The sequence below is a fragment of the Aspergillus viridinutans genome, assembly GCF_018404265.1.
Source record: "Aspergillus viridinutans IFM 47045 DNA, scaffold_7, whole genome shotgun sequence".
Lineage (NCBI taxonomy): Eukaryota > Fungi > Ascomycota > Eurotiomycetes > Eurotiales > Aspergillaceae > Aspergillus > Aspergillus viridinutans.
This window is the reverse complement of record NW_025091223.1, coordinates 712,747-737,026: the sequence shown is the minus strand read 5'-3', so window position 1 is coordinate 737,026 and position 24,280 is coordinate 712,747. Positions and strand designations below refer to the sequence as shown.

Here is a 24,280-nt window from a genome sequence, read left to right as displayed (position 1 = left end):
GGTGAAGAAGACAAGAGTCAGCTGGAGAAACGAAGTCGGCGAAATTTTGAGCGGGGCAATGAGATACCTGGAGCTTCGCCGGGTACTCAAGCGAAGAGCAAAGCAGCAGGGGAGGCGACCGAAGAGAACAGACCCAGTATTAGACCAATTGATCAAAGTATTGATGATCGGAAAGAACCAGGATTTCAACGGAGTGCTGACTTGTGGAAGTTCAAAGTCAGCCCCAGATTGACTCACCGTTCCCGCTCCGATGTCGCGGCGGTAAGGGCTTCTTCGGTGAACTCCACGGTAGTTACGGATTTGAACCACAGTGACTTGACAGCTATCATTTATACTCATACATACTTATATTTAGCTTACAAGGAGGCAATGATAAGAGGCGTGCAGAAATGTCAGTTTTCCAATTGCTGCCAAAGTAGTTTATTGATACTAAGTAATTTCTTTCCCGTTCCGCCAGCTAAACTCCGTGTCCCGGTCGTATTGCAGTCAAATCCGCGGTCACCGAAAGGTACCTCATCGGATTGTGGAGAGTCATAGACGTAGAACGGACACCAAATCAGAGCTCAGTAACGACCGTATCCACCTGAGTTTCTGGAGGAGTATTGGTCTTGGTTATATTGGCGCTGATCGCGATAACCGCCTCCACGAGAGTTACCTCCACGATGGTATCCTCTGCCGCCTCTGTATCCTCCACTGCCACCGTGGTCGGAGGACCTGCCATTATATTGATTGGACTGGTTGTAATATGATGACTGATTATAGTATCCTTGCTGGCTCTGACCATAATGGTCGCCCTGGCCATGATTGCCTTGGTACTGACCGGGTCCTTGCCCGTATGGAGGCCGATGATGCGAACCCGACATTCCTCCATGCGGAGGAGGAGGAGGGCCTCTGGAGAAGCCAGTGGACCCAGGAACTGGTGGGATCCAGCCCGAAGGCATCATAGGACCGCCACCAGCATTACCCGGAACGGGCGGTACGAAACCAGGGTCGAGATGCGCAGCAAAAGGATTAGGCCTGTCGCTTGCATAGTTGATACGTCCGCCTCTATGCCCGCCGCGGAAAGGGGCACCCCCGTACGATCTTCCAGAGTTCTGAGCCTTGTGCTTGACTGCTTGGATATCTCCGTTATCCAACGCCGGAGGGTTGAATTTGACTCCTCGAAGAAGCATGGACTTGTGAACGTGCTTTGACTTCGGGATTTCATAGTTTACACTAGGGTAAAAAATTCGACGTTAGTTAGGGATAAAACGAGATAAGACAAAGGAAGAGACTCACGTCAAGGACCGATCATCCTCCAAACTCGGCATGCCATATTCCTCGAGTGACGATGGCAGAGAGCTATGAGGGATATAGGCCTCATTACGCTCCACCTTGCCCGCCAAACCGTCACTTATACGCATGTTCAACTTGTACTTCTGGGCGCCCTGCTTCTTCGAATAGAAATTGGCCACCAGATCTTGATACAGTGGATGAGCTTCGGAAAGTAGCAACACCTCTCGTCCCACGCTGTTTCGGAGTCTTTCGTCTTCAGTGAGAAGTGGGTATTTCTTTTCCATGGCGGCAAGTAGCCGCTTCTCATCAATGAAGGGCAGTAGAATAACGCCCTGCCAAGCAAACTTCTTGCCATTCAAATCCACAGCAAAATCCTCGGGATAGAAATCAATGATCTCACTCTCTGGATTGCTCATAAGGTCGTGGAAAACTTCAGGAATAGCGTGATTGGAGGACGCTGGGAGAACTCCCATCAACTGTTCAAATGGTTTGAATGGCACTCCCTTGTCGAAGTTTATCTCCATATCGCCAATATCCACAAAGTCTGCGGCGAAGGGTGCATAATGATACGGATAGTACCAAGTCCAGGACGGGCATCCTTGGAAATAATACAGCAGAACCCATGCGAGACCCTCGGCGTATGCCCGCGCAACCTTATGGCGGAACTCCTTGTCCTGGGGATCGACGCCAAACTTCTGCTCGTAATACCGGTCGGCGTATCCTTCCTCCCACAGGCGAACGGTGTCGGGGGGCAGCTCATCCTCCTTGGCAGCAACAGGCACGGCAGGCGAGTCTCTGCCTGGGGTTCCTGCTTCCGTGTCCTCCTCTTCCACGAGATCGGCCTTTCTCTTGCCAAGGACTGACGGCGAAGTTTGCTCCGTCTGATCCGTCTGATCCGTCTGATCCTGTGAAGGCTCACCATCATTTGACGTGGCATCCTCAGATTTCTCCTCAACATTCTCACCACTTTGAGAGCCCTGCATCAGCTTGCTCTTCAACACGGCAGCCGCGCTTTTATTTGCCATGTTGGCCCGATAAACAGCGCCGCGATTGACTACCATGCTGTGAGTGAGTTCTCTTGTCTGTCGAGTCAATTCTCCTCGACCAGGCGTGATCAGCTCCAGTTGATTCGGCGGCGCTGCATCACCGCCCCGGGGAGCACGTTGACTGACGGGCGACTCCATGGGCTCGTAAGTGGGGGAGCTTCTTCGTCGCTTCCTCGCTCGTTCTTCCTCCCGAGCCTTTGTTTCCTGTTTCCGTCTTTTCTCGTTGGCGAGCTTTCTTTCCTCTGCTTGTCTACGGCGCCGGAAGATGGCATCTTCCTGCTTCGCGAGTCCCTGCAGGATGAGCTGAGCCCGCTTCAGATCGACATGTCCATCCTCGGTCAGGTACCCGCCCATGGCGGGAATGTTATCGCGCCAGATTGCAATCAGAGTATCTATACCATTCTCACGGATGTCTAATGACGGTAGGTGAGGCAGGAAGTCATTTCCTACAAAGAAGCACATGAAGACCCAATCATCCAAAGCCCGTTCGAGGTCAAAGGGGAATGGTTGTTGCGGCACATACAGCTCGGCAGCGAGATACTCTCTGAGGATGGAAACATGGAGCCAGATGAATGGTTTGAGAGAGGAACCTTTTTGCTTTTCATCAAATTCCCCATTCTTCTCCTTCGCCTGACCCCTGCACTCCTCTGCCTTGTGCCCCTGTTGACCACAGAGATTGCAGGTTCGCGCCCGAGACTCCTGGAAGAAGACGTCTTCACGCAATACTCTGAAATGGGGTTCATGGGTAGCAAGACCCAGCATGATCAAATCGGCATCCTACAAGACATATCGTCAGCGGTATGCATCGGGTAATGCGCAGTGTATAACCCACCAATCCGTAGATAACGTGACGAGTGTTCGGGTCGTGCTCGGGTGCCGCCCTTTGTGATCGGATAAATTCCATGATCTTGTGCTCGCCCTCTCCGGGTACAGTCGCATCCGAGATAATGATTTTAAGCTATAGTAGTTAGCATGCATTCGCATTAGACCGGCCGAAATATAGTACCTTCTCCCAAGCTGGGTCAGTATTCAACTTGTAAGAAATCCAGTAGCGAAGAGATGCAGCGAGAATGTCCATGAACGGCGTTCCTGGAGTAATGACATTGCTGTCCCATGTTTTCTTGACAACCTCTTCCTGTATCTCTTCGTCCACTTTGTTGCCGTTCTGTTTAGCGAGCATCTTGCGAAACTCCTCCTTCTTTTCATCCGCCTCTTTCGCCTCTTGGGCCGATCGGAATCGACGTGCTCGTTGCTGGTTCATCTTGGCTCGCGGCGCGACACCATCTGTAGGAGTGACAGACGTTAGTCAAAAATCAAGAGAATCAGAACGGTCTGGTCACATACCAACAGCGATCATCAGAAGTTTCCTCGGACGGACCATGTTCACCACGCGGTCAGTGTATTTGAAGATTTCCAACATCATCTCCTGCTCATTCGCCGGTGGCGGCTTGCCCTCAGGATGGGTACATGGATGGACGATACCATTCATGTCCAAGTAGAGATTATCCATCTCCTCTCCATTGGGGTTTGGTTTAGTAGTGTCAACGGGAACTTCTTCGCCGTTGACTTCGTAGGGCAACTCTTCAATGACCGGGGAGATGATCTTGGGGTATTTGTTGGAGAGCCATCGAAACAATGCCGGAACACCCATGATGGCGAGAGTAAATTATGACTATGAATGAGATCGAATGTAAATTTATGAAGTAGAAAGGATAAGATTCATGAGTCGCCGATCTGCTCCATCAGCTTTCTCGACACTAGCCTCTCCTTGTCGCAGATCAGTAGCGACCGGGACAATATGTAGCTTTATCCTCGTTTAAAGACGTCGCATCAAGACCAGGCGTCCAACATCTGATACTAGTACAGTATGTGAAGACAAAACCCTATCAAATCGTGCGTCAGTGAAAGGACGGTTGTCCGAAAGTCTCTGCGATAAGGTGAAGGCGGGATTTCGGCGCTTTTCTTGTCGCGGTTCCGGCGTTTAGCGGCCCCTTGGCATTGAATGTTCGAGCCACTAGACAGCTGTTATCCCAGAATAACATCAGTATCGCGGTGATGACAACGCAATTGAAATTGTGAATCTTATTTTGTCGGACTATTCAATGCCTAAATATTGCTACGCCCTCGGCCGGCGGTGACCATGATACTGCGATCAATTCGTTGCGATGTTCCGAATCCTCGAATCACAGGCGCCAGCCAAACAAACGGCAACGGACACAATCAACACTCTGAGCAGTAGACTGCAAAGTGCGACTTTACTGGAGGATCGACGCGCGGCCATACAGGGACTAAGGAGCTTCTCAAAGCTCTATCCAGCCTCTGTTGCATCTGGAGCGCTACGACCATTGATCAACAGCCTGAGAAATGACCGAGAAGATGTGGACACGATCAAGGTGGTCTTGGAGACCTTGTTGATGTTATTCTCCCCAGATGAGAACAGTGTGCGTTGATTGTCTTCATCCGTTGATAGAACTTGCTGATAGGTAGCTCACAGCCCGAAGCGTCTGATGAGATAGCTTTGTGGCTTGCGGATGAGTTCACTCAGGTATTCACCGGCTACGTGGTACGAAGGTTATATGTAACTAATGAGGCGAAAGCGACAAGACAATATCACCGCACTTCTCGATCTCCTCGATACGCGGGACTTCTACTCTCGCCTGTATTCGCTGCAGTTGATGTTCCAGATCTCAAGCGCCCGGCCAGAAAGGACACAAGAATGTATACTAACTGCGCCGCTGGGTATCCCCAGGCTTGTTGGTGCTCTGGGGGATAGCAGGGAACCAATACGTAATGGTAAGCTACACCGAATTGGACTTTCTATAATACTCGAGTGATTGACCGTGCTTGCGCGTTTTATAGAAGCACTACTTTTACTCATTGCCTTGACACCTGCCTCGGAAGAATTTCAGAAACTTGTTGCCTTCGAAAATGCCTTTGACGTCGTATTGTCCCTCATCGAGAATGAGGGTGGTTTGACGCATGGATTAGAGGTCGTGGAGGATTGTCTGTCTTTGCTGGCCAATCTTCTACGCTTCAATATATCAAACCAGTCATACTTCCGAGAGACCGGCTGCGTGAAGAGATTGGCAAAACTCTTAGCTGATGCCAACAAAGATGAGGATCCAACTGAGGACGTTCTCCAATGGACGCATGCTCAGCGCGATAAGAATATCTGGGGCTTACTAGTTATCATCCAGCTGTTCCTCGTTAAGGGCGGGATCAACACTCCCGCCAATCAGATGGCTTTCTGGAACAATGGTGTGATGGAGCAAATATTGAGCGCGGCCTTCGGCCAGAGGTTCAATGTCAACGTGACATCCAAGGTTTGTGCCTTTGAGGTTTCCATCTACGGCTCATCGATTGACCTATCTAGGCGTTGGCTACATGCGCCGATTTGATCCGCGGAAATTCATCGCTGCAGGAGAGATTCGGGGACATTGAGGTCTTCTGGGGCCGACAGCCTAGTCAAGACGGCGTTGCCAATGGGGATAAAGTCGCCAACGGTGTTCAGCGCGTCAACGTCATCGAAGCATTGCTTAAACTGAGTCTTGAACCCGCCCCAATACAGGTATTTGATGCCCGGCTGGCCGCAAGCGAGTGTATCAAGGCATTCTTTGCAAATCATCCGGGAATTCGCGTCCACGTGTTGCGGAGAGCGATTGATGGACATCTCAGCGGGCTGGATCAAATCCCGAATATCATGACTGTTCTGCTCGTCCCGCCGGATGCTCGAGGAAATTCCGATCCTTATCAAGTGTGGATTGCATCTGTCTTAATGTTCCACTTGCTGTTTGATAATGCCGAGGCAAAAGCGATAGCCATGCAGGTGACTGAGGGCGACGCTGAAAGCGGTGAAGAAGTAATCACCTGCATCCAAACAATTCTGGGAAACCTAATCACAGGAATGAAAAGGGGCGACGACGAGAGAATCACGGTAGGGTATTTGATGTTGCTGTGCGGGTGGCTCTTCGAAGAGCCAGATGCTGTCAATGATTTTCTTGGAGAGGGCAGCAGCGTTCAAAGCTTATTGCAAGAAACTAAGCATCGGGGTGTCTCCAACGTAATCGTGCCCGGCCTGACCACGATCTTACTCGGAATCATCTACGAGTTTTCCACGAAGGATTCGCCTATTCCTCGGGCTACGTTGCACAAGTTATTACTTGAGCAGCTAGGCAGAGAGCAGTATATTGACAAGATCACTCGCTTCAGAGAATCACCCATGGTCCGGGACTTCGAGGTCTTGCCGCAGACGGTGGGAGGACAGTTTGACGCCGGACTACCTGATATTTTCTTTGACAGGACGTTCATTGAATTCCTTAAAGATAACTTCAGCCGGTTGATTCGGGCTATTGATCGCGAACCCGGGCTTGAGATATCAGTCATCACAAATGGCATCCAGCGAGGAGTTTCGCGAGAACTGGTCGATTCGCTCAGGGCTGAGCTCGAAGAACGAAGCCAAGCTGTGCAGAAGCTCGAATCTGACTTACTCATTTTGCGAAACCAACTTGAGCAAGAACAGCTCGAACACAGAAAGGCCAAGGACCTGAGCGGCTCCGAGGCCTCCAAAATACGGCAGATTAACGAATCATTGCAACGAAATCACGAACAAGAGTTGGCGAGGTTGGAAGAACAACACAAACATGCCAAGAACGAATTGCTGAAACAGCATGGTGATCAACTTCGAGCTATCGACAACCAGCTCAAGGAAACCTCCGCTGAATACGAGAGGAGAAGCCAGAAAGTCAAGAAGTTGCACGATGCCGAAGTCGCTGATCTTCAAAAGAAACTTCGATCGCTAGAATTGGAGCTTACCCGTGTCAGGGAACAAAGTGCAGGCGAAATTGGCATCTTACAATCGACGATTCAAACGTTGAGATCAGAAGCAGACCAAAGCAAAGGACAACATTGGGCTCAGGTAGCAGACCTTGAAAGCACAATCCAAAGTCTGCGCTCAGAACTAGACAAAAACAAGGCGAAGCATGCCGACCAGGTCTCTAACCTCAGCGACACAATTCAGAGGCTACAGTCTGAACTTGACAAAGCCAAAGAAGGACACGAGACTGAGCTTGCTGACCTTAGAGCGAAGGCTCAGACCTTACAGTCCGTACTTGACACAGCCAAAGAGGAACACGAAACTGAACTTAGTGGCCTTAGAGCCAAGGCTCAGACGTTACAGTCAGAACTTGACTCTGGTACGGAAAAGTCCAATAAAGATCTCCAGGCTGTTCACGACGACTACTCATCTAAGCTCTCAGAGCTGGAAAAGCGGGTCAAGCAGGCTGAGAGTAAGGCAGAAAAAGCTGAAGCAGATGCACTCAGATCTGCTGAAACAGTCAAGGAGGTACAGGCACAACTTGAAAAGACTAAGGCTGAAGTTGAGGAGAAGGAGGAAGCTCGCAAAGCAGCGCAGTCCGAACTCGAAGATCTCCTGATAGTGTTTGGGGATTTGGAAGCGAAGAGAAATCAAGATAAGGTGAGTCACCAGCTACTTGGAATCGGGCCAATCACTAAGTAATCACCTTTTCAGAAACGCCTCAGAGATCTTGGACAAGACGTGTCTGAGGCCGAAGATGATGAAGACGAGGACGAGGCCGAGGAGGAAGAATGAGGTTCGTAGTGTCCGTACAGGATGAACTGCGATCCATGCGAGCTAGCTTTCAATTCATCCTGTAAGAACAACTAGATACCATCCGCCAGCATATATTGTCATTAGGTAGCGATATTCTAGACTGTCCTGTGTCTCTGTAATAATGCTTGAGTGCGGTAGGGCAAGACGTCTTGGCAGAAAATTGGCCCGTGGGGCGTGAGTCATTGCCGCCCTACATTTATCATCTTTTTTTATCTACCCCGCGACCCATCCCTCGCTCCCGGCCACAGATTGCACCGACAGCCATTATCTGACGACTGTCCCCTCGCCCGTCATGTCCATTGATTTTCCGGCTGAGGAAGAGATCACCCTCAAGAGGTGGAGGGAGATCAATGCCTTCGGGAGGCAAGTCGAGCTATCCCGTGGTCGCAAGCCATACACTTTCTACGATGGCCCTCCATTCGCAACAGGCCTTCCTCACTATGGTCATTTGCTCGCCTCGACTATCAAGGATATTATCCCTCGATACTGGTCGATGAAGGGTCACTATGTCGAGAGACGGTTCGGTTGGGATACACACGGTGTCCCCATTGAGTACGAAATCGACAAGAAGCTCGGGATGTCGGGCTTGGAGGCCGTCGAAAAACTCGGCATTGAAAAGTACAATGAGGAGTGCAGAGCTATTGTCATGAGATTTGCGTCTGAATGGCGTGAGACCATTGAGAGACTCGGACGCTGGATTGACTTTGACAATGACTACAAGGTACGTTACCCCGCCGATGCTGGTGCGGATACATATCGCCTCAATTTGTACTGACGGGATTAGACCATGAACGCCAGTTTCATGGAATCGGTATGGTGGGTTTTTAAGCAGCTGTTCGACAAAGGACTCGTCTACCGTGGCTACCGTGTCATGCCTTACTCGACCGCACTCAATACCCCCTTGAGTAATTTCGAAGCGCAACAAAACTACAAAGATGTGCAGGACCCTGCAGTAGTTGTATCATTTCCTCTGGTAGATGACCCCGAGACCTGCCTTCTCGCATGGACGACCACGCCCTGGACCCTTCCTTCTAACGTCGCCCTCGCCGTCAACCCTGGGTTCGAGTACATTAAGATTTTCGATGAAGCCTCCAAGAAGCACTACATCCTTCTCGAATCCCTGCTTCGCACACTCTACAAGGACCCTAAGAAGGCCAAGTTTAAGATTGTGGATCGTTTCAAGGGTGTGAACATGAAGAACTGGAAATACCAGCCACTCTTCGATTATTTCTACGAGGAGTTCAAGGAGTACGGTTTCCGTGTGATAAATGGGGAGTACGTCTCCGCTGAGGATGGTACCGGTATCGTCCATCAGTCGCCGGCCTTTGGTGAGGAGGATTACAACGTTGCTATGGAAAACGGTGTTATCAGCGAAACACGTCTGCCGCCCAATCCTGTCGATGAGCAGGGCTGCTTCACCGCGGAAGTTCGTGATTTTGTTGGTCAGCATGTCAAGGCTGCTGATAAGGCTATCATCAAGCATCTCAAAGGCATCGGCCGTCTGATCGTCGATAGCCAGATTACTCACAGCTATCCATTCTGCTGGCGTTCTGATACTCCTCTTATCTACCGCGCTGTGCCCTCGTGGTTTGTCAAGATCGGCCCCATCATTCCCCAAATGCTTCAGGGCATTGAAGACTCGCACTGGGTGCCTTCTTTTGTCAAAGACAGGCGTTTCGCCAGCTGGATTCAGAATGCTCGGGATTGGAACATTTCAAGAAACCGCTTCTGGGGAACACCGCTTCCATTGTGGGTCAGCGACGACTTTAAGGAAATTGTGGCTGTAGGAAGTGTCGAGGAGCTCAAGCAGCTGAGTGGCTACGAAGGAGAAATCACTGACCTTCACCGTGACAAGGTGGACAAGATCACTATCCCAAGTAAGCAAGGCAAGGGTGTCCTCCGACGTGTCAGCGAGGTGTTTGACTGCTGGTTCGAGTCGGGTAGCATGCCATACGCATCCCAGCATTATCCCTTTGAGAACAAGGAGCAATTCGAGAAGAGCTTCCCCGGTGATTTCATCGCCGAGGGTCTGGATCAGACGCGTGGTTGGTTCTACACTTTGACTGTGCTGGGAACACATCTCTTTGGCACCCTGCCCTTCAAGAACTGCGTTGTGAACGGAATTGTCCTTGCTGAGGACGGAAAGAAGATGTCGAAGAGATTGAAGAACTACCCTGATCCCACGCTGATCATGCAGCGCTACGGTTCCGATGCCCTTCGACTCTATCTGATCAACTCTCCCGTGGTGCGTGCCGAGCCGCTCAGATTCAAGGAGTCTGGCGTGAAGGAGATCGTTGCCAAGGTTCTCCTCCCTTTGTGGAACAGCTACAAGTTCTTCGAGGGCCAGGCAACTCTGTTCAAGAAGAACAACAGCGTTGACTTTGTCTTCGACCCCAAGGCTGAAACCACCAACACCAACGTGATGGACCGCTGGATCCTGGCCAGCTGCCAGAGTTTACTGAAGTTCGTGAACGAGGAGATGGCTGGATACCGTTTGTACACAGTAGTTCCTCGGTTGCTCGAGTTGATTGACAACACAACCAACTGGTACATCAGATTCAACCGCAAGCGTCTTAAGGGCGAGAACGGCATTGATGATACTTTGCATGCGCTGAACACCCTCTTTGAGGTTCTCTATACCCTAGTCAGAGGTCTCGCTCCCTTCACACCATTCATCACCGACACCATTTACCAGAAGTTGCTTCCCCACATTCCCGAGCCGCTCCGTGGCGAAGACAGCCGGAGTGTCCACTTCCTTCCCTTCCCCGAGGTCCGCGAGGAACTGTTCGATGAGGTTGTCGAGAGACGGGTGGCACGGATGCAGAAGGTCATCGAGATGGCCCGTGTTTCCCGTGAGCGCCGCTCCATCGGCTTGAAGTCGCCTCTGAAGACTCTGGTTGTGATTCACCAGGACCAGCAATATTTGGACGACGTGAAGTCCTTGGAAGGATACATCCTGGAGGAGTTGAACGTCCTTGAGCTTGTCTTGTCGTCCGATGAGGCCAAGTACAATGTTCAATACAGCGTTAGTGCCGATTGGCCTACCCTGGGCAAGAAGCTGAAGAAGGACGCCCAGAAGGTCAAGAAAGCATTGCCATCCCTCACAAGTGATGACGTCAAGAAGTTTGTTGCTGAAAAGAAGATTCTTGTTGACGGCATCGAGCTCGTCGAGGGTGACCTTGTCGTGAAGCGTGGTCTCAAGGAGGATGTTGCATCTGAGGGAATGGAACCTAATGCTGATGCTGATCTGCTGACTATCCTTGACGCCAACCTATACCCCGAATTGGCCCAACAAGGATTAGGTCGAGAGATCATCAACCGTCTTCAGCGTCTGCGTAAGAAGGCCGGTTTGGTCCCTACCGATGATGTGAGAATGGAATATGCCGTTCTCTCTGATCCCGACAGTGTTGGTATCAACGAGGCTTTCGAGACGCAGGCCAAGACCATTGAAAAGGCTGTCCGCAGGCCCCTGGAACAGGTTGCCGTGGTTGATGGCAAGGTCCCCAGCGGAGACAAGGAAGCTCTTATTATGGAGGAGGAGCAGGAAGTCCAAAAGGCAACTTTCCTGTTGCGGTTGCTCAAGCTGTAGCTTCGGGCCAATCTGTATTGAGATATGCTGCATGAAAATAGTTAAGATCTTACATTTGTCTAGAGATGAATTATGTTTACGAATCTCTTGGTTCTATCTGGAATCGTAGCAATCACTTCTTCAGTCTCCAGTAAGCCCCTCTGTACGTCTGGCCTGGTGCAATTTCCCCGACAAATATTTTGACCTCGACAACCTCATACCTTCTTGGATGCCGCCTATAACTTCATCAGTAAGCTGCATCAACCATAGCTTCTGAACAGCATACCAAAAAGCAATCTTTTAGCTTCATAAACTCCTTAGCACACATGTCCTTGTGCACTGCATTGTAGTCAGCAACAATGCATTTGCCATATGTGGCTGCCTGAGGACTGATTAGCTTGCATACCGACAGTAAGAGCAATGCGACGAACATGAACACACCTCTGCAGAGCACTTAGAAGCAGCTTTTGCAAACTTCTCAATAGGCCTGACCCTTGTTGATGGCATTTTGGTGTGATACTGCAACTGATTTCTCTGTAGCTTCTCTCTCCTGGTGATGCAATTCAGAGCCATGGGCCGGCCCCAGGGCAACGCATTACATAAGCAGTGCCAATCACATGACGTACGCATTCCCATCTGCGCGACACGAACAAAACAATTCGAGTTCTGGGGACAAAGCCGGGGTGCTCTGTGTCCTTGTCTCAGCGCTCTGCATAGTCGGACATACTATTTTTCTGGATTTCTTGGATTTGTTTTTTCTAGCATTGGACCACTGCGGATCTTTGTTCTACCGTCACCTTTGCGTCCCGCAATGCGTGATTTCGTTTTCCGCCTCCATGACCGATCTGCGAAAAACGCGCCTTAGGTCGCGGACTTTTCGATGCCTCCGAATCCCCCTCAGCGTAAAGCTTTATCCTTTGAAAACCCGTCGCTTTCAGACGAAGGTAGGCAACTTCGACCACTGAACATGTCGCGATTCTGCGATTCGAGTTCTTTGTCTAATCTCTGCCTTACTTGTGTGTAGATGTCGGCCTCTTGTATCAGATCGTTATCCGCGCGGAGCTGGATCCGGATGCCAACCGACTTCCCTTCAGGGCGTTGTTCAAAGCGTACGATGAGGTCGTCGCCGAGCATGAAGTGGACGCGGATCCAGGCCATGCCTGTCTGCGCTTCCTCTTCAAGATGGGAAGCAAAGAAGTCGTAGGCGATTCTCTCTTCGAAAAATTTGAGAATCTTCTTCGCCAAATGGGTATCGTCATTGAACTTGATGGCGATGATACCTTCACCGAGACGAATGATACATATGAGGACAAAGAACCCTCAGTTGAAGGGTTGCGCAATAGGAGGGTTGATCGCGATACGACGTCAAGAGAGGATACCACGCAGACAAGGCGCCGTAGGCGAGCATCCTTCAACTCTATGTATGATGTTGGTGAAGATATTACGCAAAGAAGCTTCGTCAACCGTCCGAGCTCGCGTTCCTCCATGTCGCGTCTGCAGACAGGGAAGACTGAATTCCCTGAGCCGACACCGGTCCGGGCCGAGAAACAACGGGCCTCTCCTGACAGGACTCAATTGATGGCTCAATTTGTGGACGTGGGGCGTAAGTTGATGCGCCGAATGGAAGAGCTGGCTTCTAAGGAGGAGAGGCGGGATGAAACACCAACTTTTGTTGGCAAAGATGCCAGATCTGCGGTTGACCGAGATCGTTCTGAGAGAATGGCAGAAGCTTCGCGGTCGAGGTCACGGTCCCGGGCTGCCCGCGCCGCAAGCTCCATAGCATCGGATGAAGACAGTGAGGGGTCTACTACATTTTCGCAGGAGGACGCGCACAACTCTTTCGAGAAAAGGGAGGTACCCCCAGAAATGCTGTATAGGCCATCACTCTCCGATTTGCTGCGCGATGCTTCGACTTTCAATATGTATCGTCAGCGCGCAATCGCTCGGCGCATTCTGACGCAGTGGTTGAAGAGGGCGGTTCAGACGCAACAGACTCACCGAAATATGGAAGTGGTCGCGGTCAATCGCGACAGGATAACCCTCCTACGGCAAGCGTTTGAGACGTGGAGTACAATTATCCAAGATAAACGCCGGGTTGCTCAGACAGAGAAATTTTTCAAACATCTCGAAGAGCGTGCTGGTCGCGCCAGAGATCTCTATCTAATGACCAAAGCCTTCACGCATTGGGCGCAAATCGCCTCTGATGAAGTTGCAAAAACGTCGGCTGCCCGACGACATATTCTCCGTATCAAGTATTTTAACGCTTGGCGTGAAATCACAGCTGTCAATGAGCTGAAAGCTCAGCGATTCGCGCTGCGAAGACCCTTTAATGCCTGGCGAAGCAAGGCTCGAGAAGCGAAGGCAATGGAGCAAAAAGCAGTGGCTGTCCATAACAAAAAACTGACACATGCGGTCTACTGGCAATGGTTCTGGAGTTTCTGTGATCGGCGGGCCCCCCAGTGGTACGACCATCGCCTCAAGCGACGTTCCTTGCTTTACTGGCTGCGAAAGTTCCGCATGAATAGGGAGCGTATTCAAGAGATAGACGCGAAGAATAAGCATATTGATACTGCGACAGCTTGGCAGCTATGGCATCAGAGATCCAAAGCCATTGTTGCTGCAGAAAAAGACGCTATATCCATGGATCGCAAGCAAGTCCTGCAGGAAAAACTCGAGGAATGGAGAGTCGAGGCTCGATTACGCCCAATTGCTTCTCGCGTCTCCGCGACGATAGATAGAAATATTACCCAAACGGCGCTCTCGCAATGGGCCAAACGGCTGCAAATGCTCAGGGAAGCGAAAGAGGTGGATCGACTGAGGGTTATGCGCAATGCATGGACCTCTTGGAATGATCTACTTCGATGTCAGGCTCTGACTGCGCGGATAGAAGAGCGCATGAAGATGGAAATCATGTACAAATGGATTCTCGCAGAACGGTTTCGATTGATGCAAAGGATTCGCGATCAACGAATCACGCGCGATGTGTTCGCTAGGTTTGTGACAAACGTGCGTGACACTTATACACGTCTCTTGCACCATGCCGATGTACATGAGGAGTACCGCAACGAAGAACTTCTCCGATCAAAGTTCATCTGCTGGCGGGAACAGCTTGCGCTTCAGCGCCAGCGCGAAGTGGCTGCTTCCGAATTCTATGCGCCACGCCTTCAGCAGGAATCGCTCGTGGCCTGGTACTCGAAATACCAGCACATGACGAAATTGGAGGGGTGGGCTCAAGACGCACGGTATTACTTCCTAGCGACCAAAACGATCAAAAAGTGGCACAAGGCTACATTGGACTCTGCCAAGCGCCGTCGTCAGGAAGCCTATGCCAAGATGCGGCGAAAGATCAAGATCAATCTTGCCCTCAAAGCGCTAACGCACTGGCATTCGAGAGCTCAGCATGTAGCAGAATTGGAGCAGCAGGCGATAGCCCTTTGTCGGAGCAAGACTTTGGTTATCGCAGCAGAATATGTGCAGACATGGCGCGAGTCGACGGATAAAAGAGTACAGGACTGCGAAGAGGCAGAGATCTTGTACGCCTGCCAGATTGCTCGAGGCCAACTGACACGCTGGAGGGAATCATCCGCCAAGTACCGCGACCTGAAGCAACAAGCGAACGACGTTCATCGCCTGCACGGCTTGGGTCGCGCAAACGGTCAGCTTCGCAAACTCAGCCTTCGCATCTTCCAGATCAAAAGCTCCTTCGAGACTGCAAATTCTATGCGCGAACGCAATTTGAGAAAACACGCAAGAAGCATGTTCCGCCATTGGTTAGAGAAGGCCAGGATGAGACTGGAAGCTCGAGACATTCCGGGTCCTTTGAAAACTCCTGCAAGAGCTTTTGACGGTGCACTCACGAACGGGACAGACGAAGCCATTTTTGATCCTTGGTATCAAGCTGAGACCCCATTCAAGCTCAGCGATTTTCGTACCGACTCCCAGGTTCCCTTAGCAACTCCGCTTACCACCCCTAACTACATGACCTCCCCGTCCAAGCGAGCCGCGCGAGCCAAAGCGCTCACACAAATTTCTACAACACCTGCGACGCCTCTGTATACGCCGTTTGCCAGTCGATTGTTGCGTGCCGAGGCTATGGGCACGCGGACTGGTTCAAGCTTCCGGAATCGCAATGGCCGGGGCCACGGCTTAGGCACAAGTGTGCGATTTGTCGATCAAGCTCCTGAGTCGCCGACTGACGGTCGAGGCTCAGGGAATCGACGTCCTTGAGATATTATCTACTTTGGAGAAGTTGGAGCTTCTGTTCGTGTATATGCTTTCTTTTTGATTCATTTCGTTTTGCGATTGGTGCATTGGGTGAGCATATTGATACCTTGTTGCATGTTCGCGTGGCGTGTGGTCAAGTGCATCATGGTTCTTTGGGTATTTATATCGACGTAAACCACTGTTGATTTTGGATATATGTACTATGAGCGATAGTGTGATGAGTGACGCAATTAAGTGCAGACGGTGTTTATCTGCTTCTTGGACATTTTGGATGCTCTTGAAATAGTAGCGTGACATCGATACTGCAGCAGAGCATAATCTGCCATACCACAATTTGCCTAGAGATAATACTAGTCCTCTATGTAAAGATTAGGTCGACGTTGATCGCATGCTCTGGTCACACGGCGGGAGTGCCTATGGTGGAGCAAGTACTCCATACAGATAGCGGAAACGGCGTGATTGACATCAACATCTCACATCTCCGGACGGAGTATACTGTCTATCTTCCCCCACACGTTAGAAATCAGCATATCTGATTTTCTCATCGACAGTCGCACATTCTTCGACTAAACTTCTCGTCATCACGTGTCTATTACTGGCAATGGTGTAGCACCACCGAGCGCAACAAGCGTCCAACTCGATCAACGACCGCCTCTATGCGAGCGGTGCTACCAGGGAGACCCCCAGCGAAGCTCCAGTCTTTCAGCACAGCGCTGTGGGATGGTCTCCGCGTGGTTGTAAGCAAATATCCTTGTGATTCTTGAGACGATCTTATGCTTCATTTGCTTGACTACGAGCTCCGCTGACCCTTGTCGCTTTCGCGTTTTGCCGTAGGTGTACATTTCCGGGCATGCGCTGGTTATTCTCGGCGGTCCGCAGACCCTCCTTCAGACCATCTACGTGGACGAGGCCAAGACGCTCGAGGCTGTGACGATCGATGAAGCTTCTGGGAAAATTGCTGTATGTGGTGGGCCCGACGTTTTCATTTACCAGCCGTACGGCATCCAGCATGAAACGTTGAAGGTGCGTGTTTATTGTCCCATGACTGGTGGTGGTCGCACGGTTGCTGACTTTGCTGCTTGATTTTTGAATGCAGTGGTCTCTTCTACATACCTTTCGCAGCGAAGACGATGCCGAGACAATCCGAACACTGTCATGGGGCTCCCCCGACGAGCTACTCCTGGGCAATTCGCACCTCACACTATGGTTCTTAAATGACGTGCCGCGCCTCATTTGGAAGCAGAAGCTCGCCAACCCGGTGAAGTTCGCACAGTTCTCTCCCGATTCGACACTGGTGGTCACTACGGGACATTACGACCGCATGGTCAAGGTTTGGCGGCGGCTCTCCTTCGGTGCAGATGATGTGCGGTTCGAGGTTTCATATCTTCCACACCCAGCGGTTGTTACAGGGATACATTGGCGTAAGCCGATTCACCGAGAACAATCCATGGAAAATGTGTTCTACACACTGAGCGCGGACAATAAGATCAGGGTCTGGGCGGCGATCGACCATCATGCGCCGACGCCTCTCCAGTTATGGACGGAGATTGACATGGGCGCATCTGTTCAACCGAGGGAGACTGCGGATGAGAAGAATAGGCGTCGATATGGGTTCATTGTCGATAGTCGAGAATTTTGTCTTGCGACTGAACGAGCGGTGCAGCGGAGCGCAGGAAACAAGGAGAACCATGCCTTGGAACACATTATTGAAGTTGCGAACAAGAACCCGGAAATTTGCGTCGTGCTAGATGGACAAGGTCATATGTCTGCATGGGCTTTGGAGGATGTTGGGTCCAAGGCCAAGTCGAACATGAACGCTTTCAACATTCTTCATGTAGAAAGCATTGATTTCTCCTTCATGTCTGGACTTTCCGCGGAGGAGGATTATGCTCAGTTCTGTGCTTTTCAGACCACTCCATTGGGCGACTGTTTTTCTATTATTGTCCATCATTTCGATGGCAGAATTGAGTGGGTTGATTCGCAAGTTGATGTCCTGTTTGACCCAACGCCGCGCAAAAACCGGATCGCCCTGAAAGCGTCTTGGACCGGACATACTGATCCGATCAAGAAGATCGTTCGAAACGCAGCTGGAGACACGCTTGTTTCTCGGACTAACGAGAACAAGGCCACGATCTGGAAGCAAAGGTGGAGACATGGTCGGTCGGTTTTGGTCCGGAAGAGCTGGCTCTACTCGGACGAACACATTCATCGTAGCTGTGTGATAGAAAGTGGTGACTTTCTGGTCAATCTTCACCATTATGGCATATCTGTCTGGGATGTCCGCGCGTTTCATGCCCGAAAGATCGCCTTTCAATCATTCGAACTCTCGAGCAAACCGCTCTGCGTCCTTCCCTTACCGACAGCGGATAAGGGCGGCAACGTTGTCTACATCGCAACAATAGGGGCTGATATGAATGGAATAGCGTGGGAGATACGTTTACCCACTGGCAAAGCTCAGACCAACGGTGTCATGTCAGCTACACAGTGCTCACTGCGGAAGTTTTGTACCTTCAATCTTGGTCTCGACGAGGACATGTCGTACATCTTGCCTGTCGACCCTGCAGGCCCTCAAAAAGCAGTATCGGGATTCTTCGACCTCTTTTCGCCTGATATAGCGCTGTCGTATACTAGGCGAGGTGTCATTCATACCTGGACTGCCAAGGTCGACCAGCAGAATAGCCAGGTTGAGTTTTTGCTGACCTCGACCGTCGACACGGGCATTGAGAATCCCTCCCTCGCCAGTGGGAGCTCTACCAAGAAGGCAGCTCTGGTAGACGGCGATCGCACTCATCTGACTATCTGGGATACAAACGGTGCGCAACTGGAGTTCGAGGAACATTTCGCCCAACACGATGTCATTCGCGACCTCGATTGGACATCTACGCCAGACAAGCAGTCAATCTTGGCAATCGGCTTTCCGCATAAAGTCATATTACTGTCTCAGTTGCGCTATGACTATCTTGATGCTCGTCCATCCTGGACGCAGATCAGAGAAATCTGGATCCGGGATCTGACACCTCACCCCATCGGTGATTCATGCTGGCTTAGCAACGGCCACCTTGGGATTGGCGCTGGAAACCAACTCTTTGTCTACGACAACGAGATTGACGCCAGCGACCGCTTGGTTTCGCAGCTCCGCATACCTTCTCGCGGTCTGTCTTCCGTTGACTTGTTCGAGGTTGTTAGTCGACTAAACGGTCCGCTACCTGTCTTTCACCCACAGTTCCTTGCGCAATGCATCCTCAGTGGCAAGACCAATCTGGTGCATTATATTTTGACGACTCTGCATCAGAAATTGAAATTTTACATTGAAGGTGACGACATTGATGGCTTTTTGGAAACGCCGCTGGAAGACTTTTACGTGGAGCACGATGTAAGTAGTGCACTATGATTTTTGAGCCTTAAGTTGACATGAGCAGATTCCGCAGCAAGCGTCTTCCAAACATTTACAAGCCTCGTACACCGACCTGGATCTGAGTGAAACCTCCAATGTGATGGACGAAAACGCTGCCGCTGCGCTGAATGAGAATCTCTCTCGGTTCGCATTGCCACAACTTTCCAGCCATGAGCAGTTCCGTCTAGCTGATACAATCGAATGCGTTGCCACGGTTGAGAAGCACCGACGGTCAATGGATGGCAATGCTGCTCGCTATCTTTTGTTCTTTCGACAACACATGCTGAGAAGAAGTCAAGGCGTCGCAAATAAGGATACGGTTTCTTGGAGAGAGATTGTCTGGGCGTTCCATAGCGGCAGCCAAGATATCCTATCCGATCTTGTGTCAAGACAGTACGGCGGCAAGATGCAATGGGCGGCGGCCAGGGAAAGCGGTATTTTTATGTGGCTGACAGACGTTAATGCTATTGTAAGCGATCCCCGACTTCATCCGTTAAGGATGAAGAGCTAACACAGAACAGCGGGCGCAATTGGAGCTCGTCGCGCGCAATGAATATACCAAGACGGAGGAAAAGAACCCCGTTGGGTGTTCCTTGTTCTATATCGCGCTCAAGAAGAAGAATATTCTACAGGGTCTGTGGCGGATGGCAAGTTGGCACCGCGAACAAGCTGCCACTCAACGGTTACTGGCAAATGACTTTCAAGAACCTCGATGGAAGACTGCAGCTCTGAAAAATGCTTATGCTCTGCTTGGAAAACGGAGGTTTGGTACGCTCTTCCTGCACAAGCCCCGAACTAGAGTACGTTTTCTCTGACATTTTTCCAGAGTACGCGGCGGCTTTCTTCCTTCTTGCAGACCGGCTGCGCGATGCGGCCAACGTCTGCTTGAACCAGGTTGGGGATCTACAGCTGGCGATCGCTATTACGCGTGCGTACGAAGGAGACAATGGTCCCGTTTTGAGAGAGATCCTGGAAGAGAGGGTTTTGCCCGAAGCCGCATCTGACGGGAACCGTTGGATGGCATCGTGGGCTTTTTGGATGCTAGGCCGTCGCGACATGGCCGTCCGTTCGTTGATTGTAAGATGGTATTGCCTGTTGCTTCTTTGTTTCGTTGACTGACAACTTGGTCTTATAGTCGCCCGTCGAGACGTTGATCCCTTCTACCCCTTCGTCTCCTGGAAGCCCTGGCTCAATTTCACTACAAGCGAAGTCATTCTTATCCAACGATCCTGCCTTGGTCGTTCTGTACAAACAACTTCGGGAGAAGACCCTGCAAACACTGAAAGGGGCTTCTCAGGTGTCAGCCCGAGCGGAATGGGATTTCATCATTCGCAACGCCCGACTGTATGACCGCATGGGATGCGACCTTCTTGCCCTGGATCTTGTGCGCCATTGGGAGTTCCTGAGCGTACCTCCTCCACCGAAAACTTTGAAAGACATCACGCACAAGCTGCAGGAAAACGGCGTCGATTATCGAAAGATGCTTCGACGGCGAAGCAGTCTTGTGGTGGCAGACCTGCCGATCAGAGCTGGTCTTTCGCAGGCACCAAAGACACCAGCTGTATCACAGAAAACACAACCACCACCTACGATGTTCCACGAACCCGACGCCAATTCGCTGCTCGATAGCTTCGGATTCTGATTCGCCAGTGTTGTTATTGATCTTTTTCCAGCGTGGAGGCGTCTGGTGTACGTATATACACTTATTGACCGCAAATTATCTGCTTCGCGAGCCATGCTCCGAAGCTGAATCTCTTGTATAGCACGAACTGGCTTTTACATGGATTGCCAGACTACTGAAAACGTGAAATCATAACTGGGACGTTGATCATATACATAACCGTCATAATCTCCCTGCTGGCCTTCCTCTCAGTCAAAAATCACACGCAAGGTAGACCAGACTCAACCATATGCAACCCACACTTCGTTAATCGGGAGAAGGAGCCCCTACAACCGTATCCGCAGGGCCCTCCGCAGCGAGACCGGCCTGGCAGCAGCACTGGAACCCGTCCCATTCGAATAAGGCGCAGTCTGATCCGCCAACTCAATCGACTTGTTAACATGAAGATGAGGACGGCCATGAAGCACGGGCCCACGCCTATGCGCTGGTTGTACAGGCGACTGCACCTCCTCGTCCTCTTCCTCTTCGCAGTCCAACCTGACCCAGACCTGGTTATACGAGACGAAGTTCCTGGGGACGCAATCGCTGGACGCGACGCCGTGCTTCACTTCCTCTTCGAGGAGAGGCGGGTCGACGCACCCGGGGACTTCGTGCACGGCAATGCTGCATTTCTCGGGTCTGGAGCCTTCGACTTCCGCGTCGAAGGACATGTGTGTTACCTCGCGGCCGTACGAGAGCGGCACCAAGATGTTCGTGCAGGTCCCCGGGAAGATGTTGAGCGCTGAGATGAACTCCTCGTGGGGCAGGTGGTCTGGGGCAGAGACTGGGTGGATGCGGTTGATGGGACAGGAGGGGAAGAATTCGGCCCAGATGCGGGCTGTGGGGGTTGAGGAGGCGAGTGAGGGCGTCAAGAATGGGAGGAGGGCGAGGAAGTACTGCGAATGCTGTTAGACTTGTATCGTGTATAATAAAGGTGTGTCTTACTCTTACGTTCGTGAAATGCATGGTTGATAGCGATATACCCAGCACAGCAGTATAAGAGAGAATTGCACTGAGGCGTGATCTCTCACTTGCTAGACCTGAAGAACATAAGACCCAATATATGCATGCCCTTCTCCCTTCGCAATTCGAGCCAAAGCCAAACGATAATCACAAATAAGTCCCGATGGCAGGAATCAGCCACGATCAAACCTTGACCTTGACACGACACGAGACGCCCGAAACGCATGCACATACTTTGGTTCATTTCCACTCTCTGATGAATCGACACGCACACGCACACGCTGGTCTGATGGACTGACGGTCAGGTCTGCAGTTCGCAGTTCGCGCATTCCGGGCCAAGCTCATTGTGGCCAGCGCCAGTGGTGTTGGTGGCTTGATGGCTTACATTCCATTCCGTTGCTTGTGTTGACGGTGACGCGACCTGTCGATGTCGGCAATGCATGAGGTGCTAGAAGCTTCGGGCTATATCGTTATCATGCTATGTTCTCTGAGAGATGTCGTCAAGACTGCGTTGAGTCAGTGAAGTGGTTATGATTGATTCTGTCACCGGGTGTTCGTACTGTGCAGAAGGAATCGCGTAATCTATGAGTAGCGTCGGTCCTTGGAAGGGCAAACTTGGCTCTCGAAATCGAGAGATGAGTTATTATGGATTGTGGTACTGTGGGTTATTATACCCCTACACTCAGGCTGACGGAGCAATAGGACTCATATTGGCGACGAAACCGCCATCTACGATCTAGCGACACTCCAGAGCGAAATGAATAGTATGTTGATTGACATTGTCATGGCAAGAAAAGTTGCTTATTAAAATTAAAATACAAGACTGTGTGCATGTAAAGTCCCCTGTCTCATCAACCTCACTCACTCCCACCCGTGATGCAAGATGCAACCCAATCTCACAGCTTGAAGCGAGCGCGCCGCTCACCGAAAACCGAGCACTTTTGTGAGTTCACCGAGGCCGAGACTGTCAGCAGGGTTTCCCCCCTTTCTCTCGGGCGCCTGCTCAGGAGCTTGCTGACCCTCCTCGGAACCTTCTTGATCCTCCTGCTTAGGAGCGTGCTCTGCCTCCTCGGAACCTTCTTGAGCCTCCTGCTTAGGAGCGTGCTGGGCCTGCTCGGGACCTTTTTGAGCCTCCTGCTTAGGAGCGTGCTGGGCCTTCTCGGGACCTTTTTGAGCTTCCTGCTTAGGAGCGTGCTCTGCCTGCCAGGAAGCTAGTTCTTCAGCGACTTGCTTAGGGCCGTGTGGCTCCACCTTGGCAGGGGGTTTCTCGCAGTCGAGCTGGAACGAGATGTACTTCACTTCGTCGTCGAAGACGTATTCAGGGATGCAACGGTCCTCGAATGGACCTTCGACAGGAAGCTCCAAAATAGGAAAGCCCAGGCAACCCGGGTTGTCGTAGACCTTGAGACAGCACTCATCGGTTTCCTTGGTGAGGGGCTCAATGTCGAAGTCGTAATAGGACACGGACAGGTCATGGCTGAGCTTGACTTTGTCGCAAGTGTAGGCTGTGGTAACCTGCTTGGGTAGCGTGGCGCTCACTTCCTGGGTCACACCTTTAGGGCAAGTGTCTACCGAGCTCACTGTGACAAAGGCAGCAGCGGCCGTGCTAGCAACAACGGCGGTAGGCGCCAGCGCAAGGGCAGCTGCCACGGTGACAAGCTGGATAATCAGCAATTGACCAGCTGGCAGTGTAAAGCAGGAGAGAACTCACCGGAGAGAAATGCATTTTGTCGAAAGTCTAAGTGAGCGAATGGTCTTACGCTTTTGCGTGAGGTAGAGGGGGCCGTCCTAATGAGTGACTGCGGTAGGTTCTTGGATGGATAGCGAAATTCGAAAGAGGCCACCGCGCCAGGGACGCAGACCGTCTATTTATGTTCACTGTATGAGGGCAACAATCCAACGCGTAGCAGCGCCCCGATCGCTTCTCTCATCCTTGAGGTAAACACCTTCCTTGGACTAGGGCACATGCCTGCTCCCCCGGAATGCAGATTCGCGGGAACAGGAAATGGTATGTGTGCCGTAGAATTGGCAGACCTGGCATCCATTCTTGAGTGGAGTTCTGACACTTGAGGGTTTGGGATTGAATTCGAGCCCCTGGATTGTGCAAGTGAACTCAGGATCCTGATGTCCTCGTTCGAAGCTCCGCAAGGGGCCTCATATTTATTTACTCCTGCGCTCAACCAATCACTGGCTCTGCTGGTTCTTAGAAGCATTAGCCCCTTCAAGGGCGCAGAACACGAGATGAAGCCCAAAAATGTACTCCGGGTTGGAAAGTCTTTTCAGAGACTGGGAGCCGTTTGGAATCAGGACAGCGTCACCACTTCACCTGCGCTTTTCTATGCCCTATTTTGCTCCCTCTATCTGACAGGGACTATTTTGCCCTCTGATCAACTTTGTGCATTGTTCTTCCGCTTGATACGTCCGCACGGTAGCATCACGATGCGGAGACATCGTCCTCTAGGAATGGGCGAACTTGGTCAGGGACGGATGTTGTTCATACATGCCACCTTAAATAGGGGTT

General features: G+C 51.2%; 7 protein-coding genes across 7 annotated transcripts; 4 read left to right on the top strand and 3 right to left on the bottom strand.

Annotated features, from left to right (window-relative positions):
- Positions 1-233: 233 nt before the first annotated feature.
- Positions 234-3,972, bottom strand: rat1 (5'->3' exoribonculease Dhp1; the record flags this gene model as incomplete). The annotated part of the gene is made up of 6 exons (XM_043271899.1): positions 234-322; positions 584-1,215; positions 1,279-3,098; positions 3,154-3,279; positions 3,328-3,605; positions 3,666-3,972. The coding sequence occupies 6 exons, from the start codon at positions 3,970-3,972 to the stop codon at positions 234-236; spliced, it is 3,252 nt and encodes a 1,083-aa protein (XP_043127834.1).
- A 514-nt stretch (positions 3,973-4,486) lies between these two features.
- On the top strand, positions 4,487-7,929 carry Aspvir_008730 (putative intracellular protein transport protein (UsoA); the record flags this gene model as incomplete). The annotated part of the gene is made up of 6 exons (XM_043271898.1): positions 4,487-4,762; positions 4,816-4,866; positions 4,919-5,114; positions 5,181-5,644; positions 5,695-7,794; positions 7,849-7,929. 6 exons carry the CDS (start codon positions 4,487-4,489, stop codon positions 7,927-7,929), a joined length of 3,168 nt encoding a protein of 1,055 aa, XP_043127833.1.
- Positions 7,930-8,242: 313 nt separating this feature from the next.
- Positions 8,243-11,539, top strand: Aspvir_008729 (isoleucine--tRNA ligase ILS1; the record flags this gene model as incomplete). The annotated part of the gene is made up of 2 exons (XM_043271897.1): positions 8,243-8,671; positions 8,735-11,539. The coding sequence occupies 2 exons, from the start codon at positions 8,243-8,245 to the stop codon at positions 11,537-11,539; spliced, it is 3,234 nt and encodes a 1,077-aa protein (XP_043127832.1).
- Positions 11,540-12,398: 859 nt separating this feature from the next.
- On the top strand, positions 12,399-15,745 carry Aspvir_008728 (Sfi1 family protein; the record flags this gene model as incomplete). Its single annotated transcript, XM_043271896.1, has 2 exons — positions 12,399-12,462; positions 12,543-15,745. The coding sequence occupies 2 exons, from the start codon at positions 12,399-12,401 to the stop codon at positions 15,743-15,745; spliced, it is 3,267 nt and encodes a 1,088-aa protein (XP_043127831.1).
- A 653-nt stretch (positions 15,746-16,398) lies between these two features.
- On the top strand, positions 16,399-20,778 carry Aspvir_008727 (WD repeat protein; the record flags this gene model as incomplete). The annotated part of the gene is made up of 7 exons (XM_043271895.1): positions 16,399-16,479; positions 16,577-16,765; positions 16,839-19,115; positions 19,162-19,605; positions 19,658-19,904; positions 19,963-20,213; positions 20,272-20,778. The coding sequence occupies 7 exons, from the start codon at positions 16,399-16,401 to the stop codon at positions 20,776-20,778; spliced, it is 3,996 nt and encodes a 1,331-aa protein (XP_043127830.1).
- A 305-nt stretch (positions 20,779-21,083) lies between these two features.
- Aspvir_008726 (uncharacterized protein) lies at positions 21,084-22,151 on the bottom strand (the record flags this gene model as incomplete). Its single annotated transcript, XM_043271894.1, has 4 exons — positions 21,084-21,692; positions 21,748-21,808; positions 21,994-22,066; positions 22,145-22,151. 4 exons carry the CDS (start codon positions 22,149-22,151, stop codon positions 21,084-21,086), a joined length of 750 nt encoding a protein of 249 aa, XP_043127829.1.
- A 529-nt stretch (positions 22,152-22,680) lies between these two features.
- Positions 22,681-23,485, bottom strand: ccpA (the record flags this gene model as incomplete). Its single annotated transcript, XM_043271893.1, has 2 exons — positions 22,681-23,418; positions 23,471-23,485. The coding sequence occupies 2 exons, from the start codon at positions 23,483-23,485 to the stop codon at positions 22,681-22,683; spliced, it is 753 nt and encodes a 250-aa protein (XP_043127828.1).
- Positions 23,486-24,280: the final 795 nt, after the last annotated feature.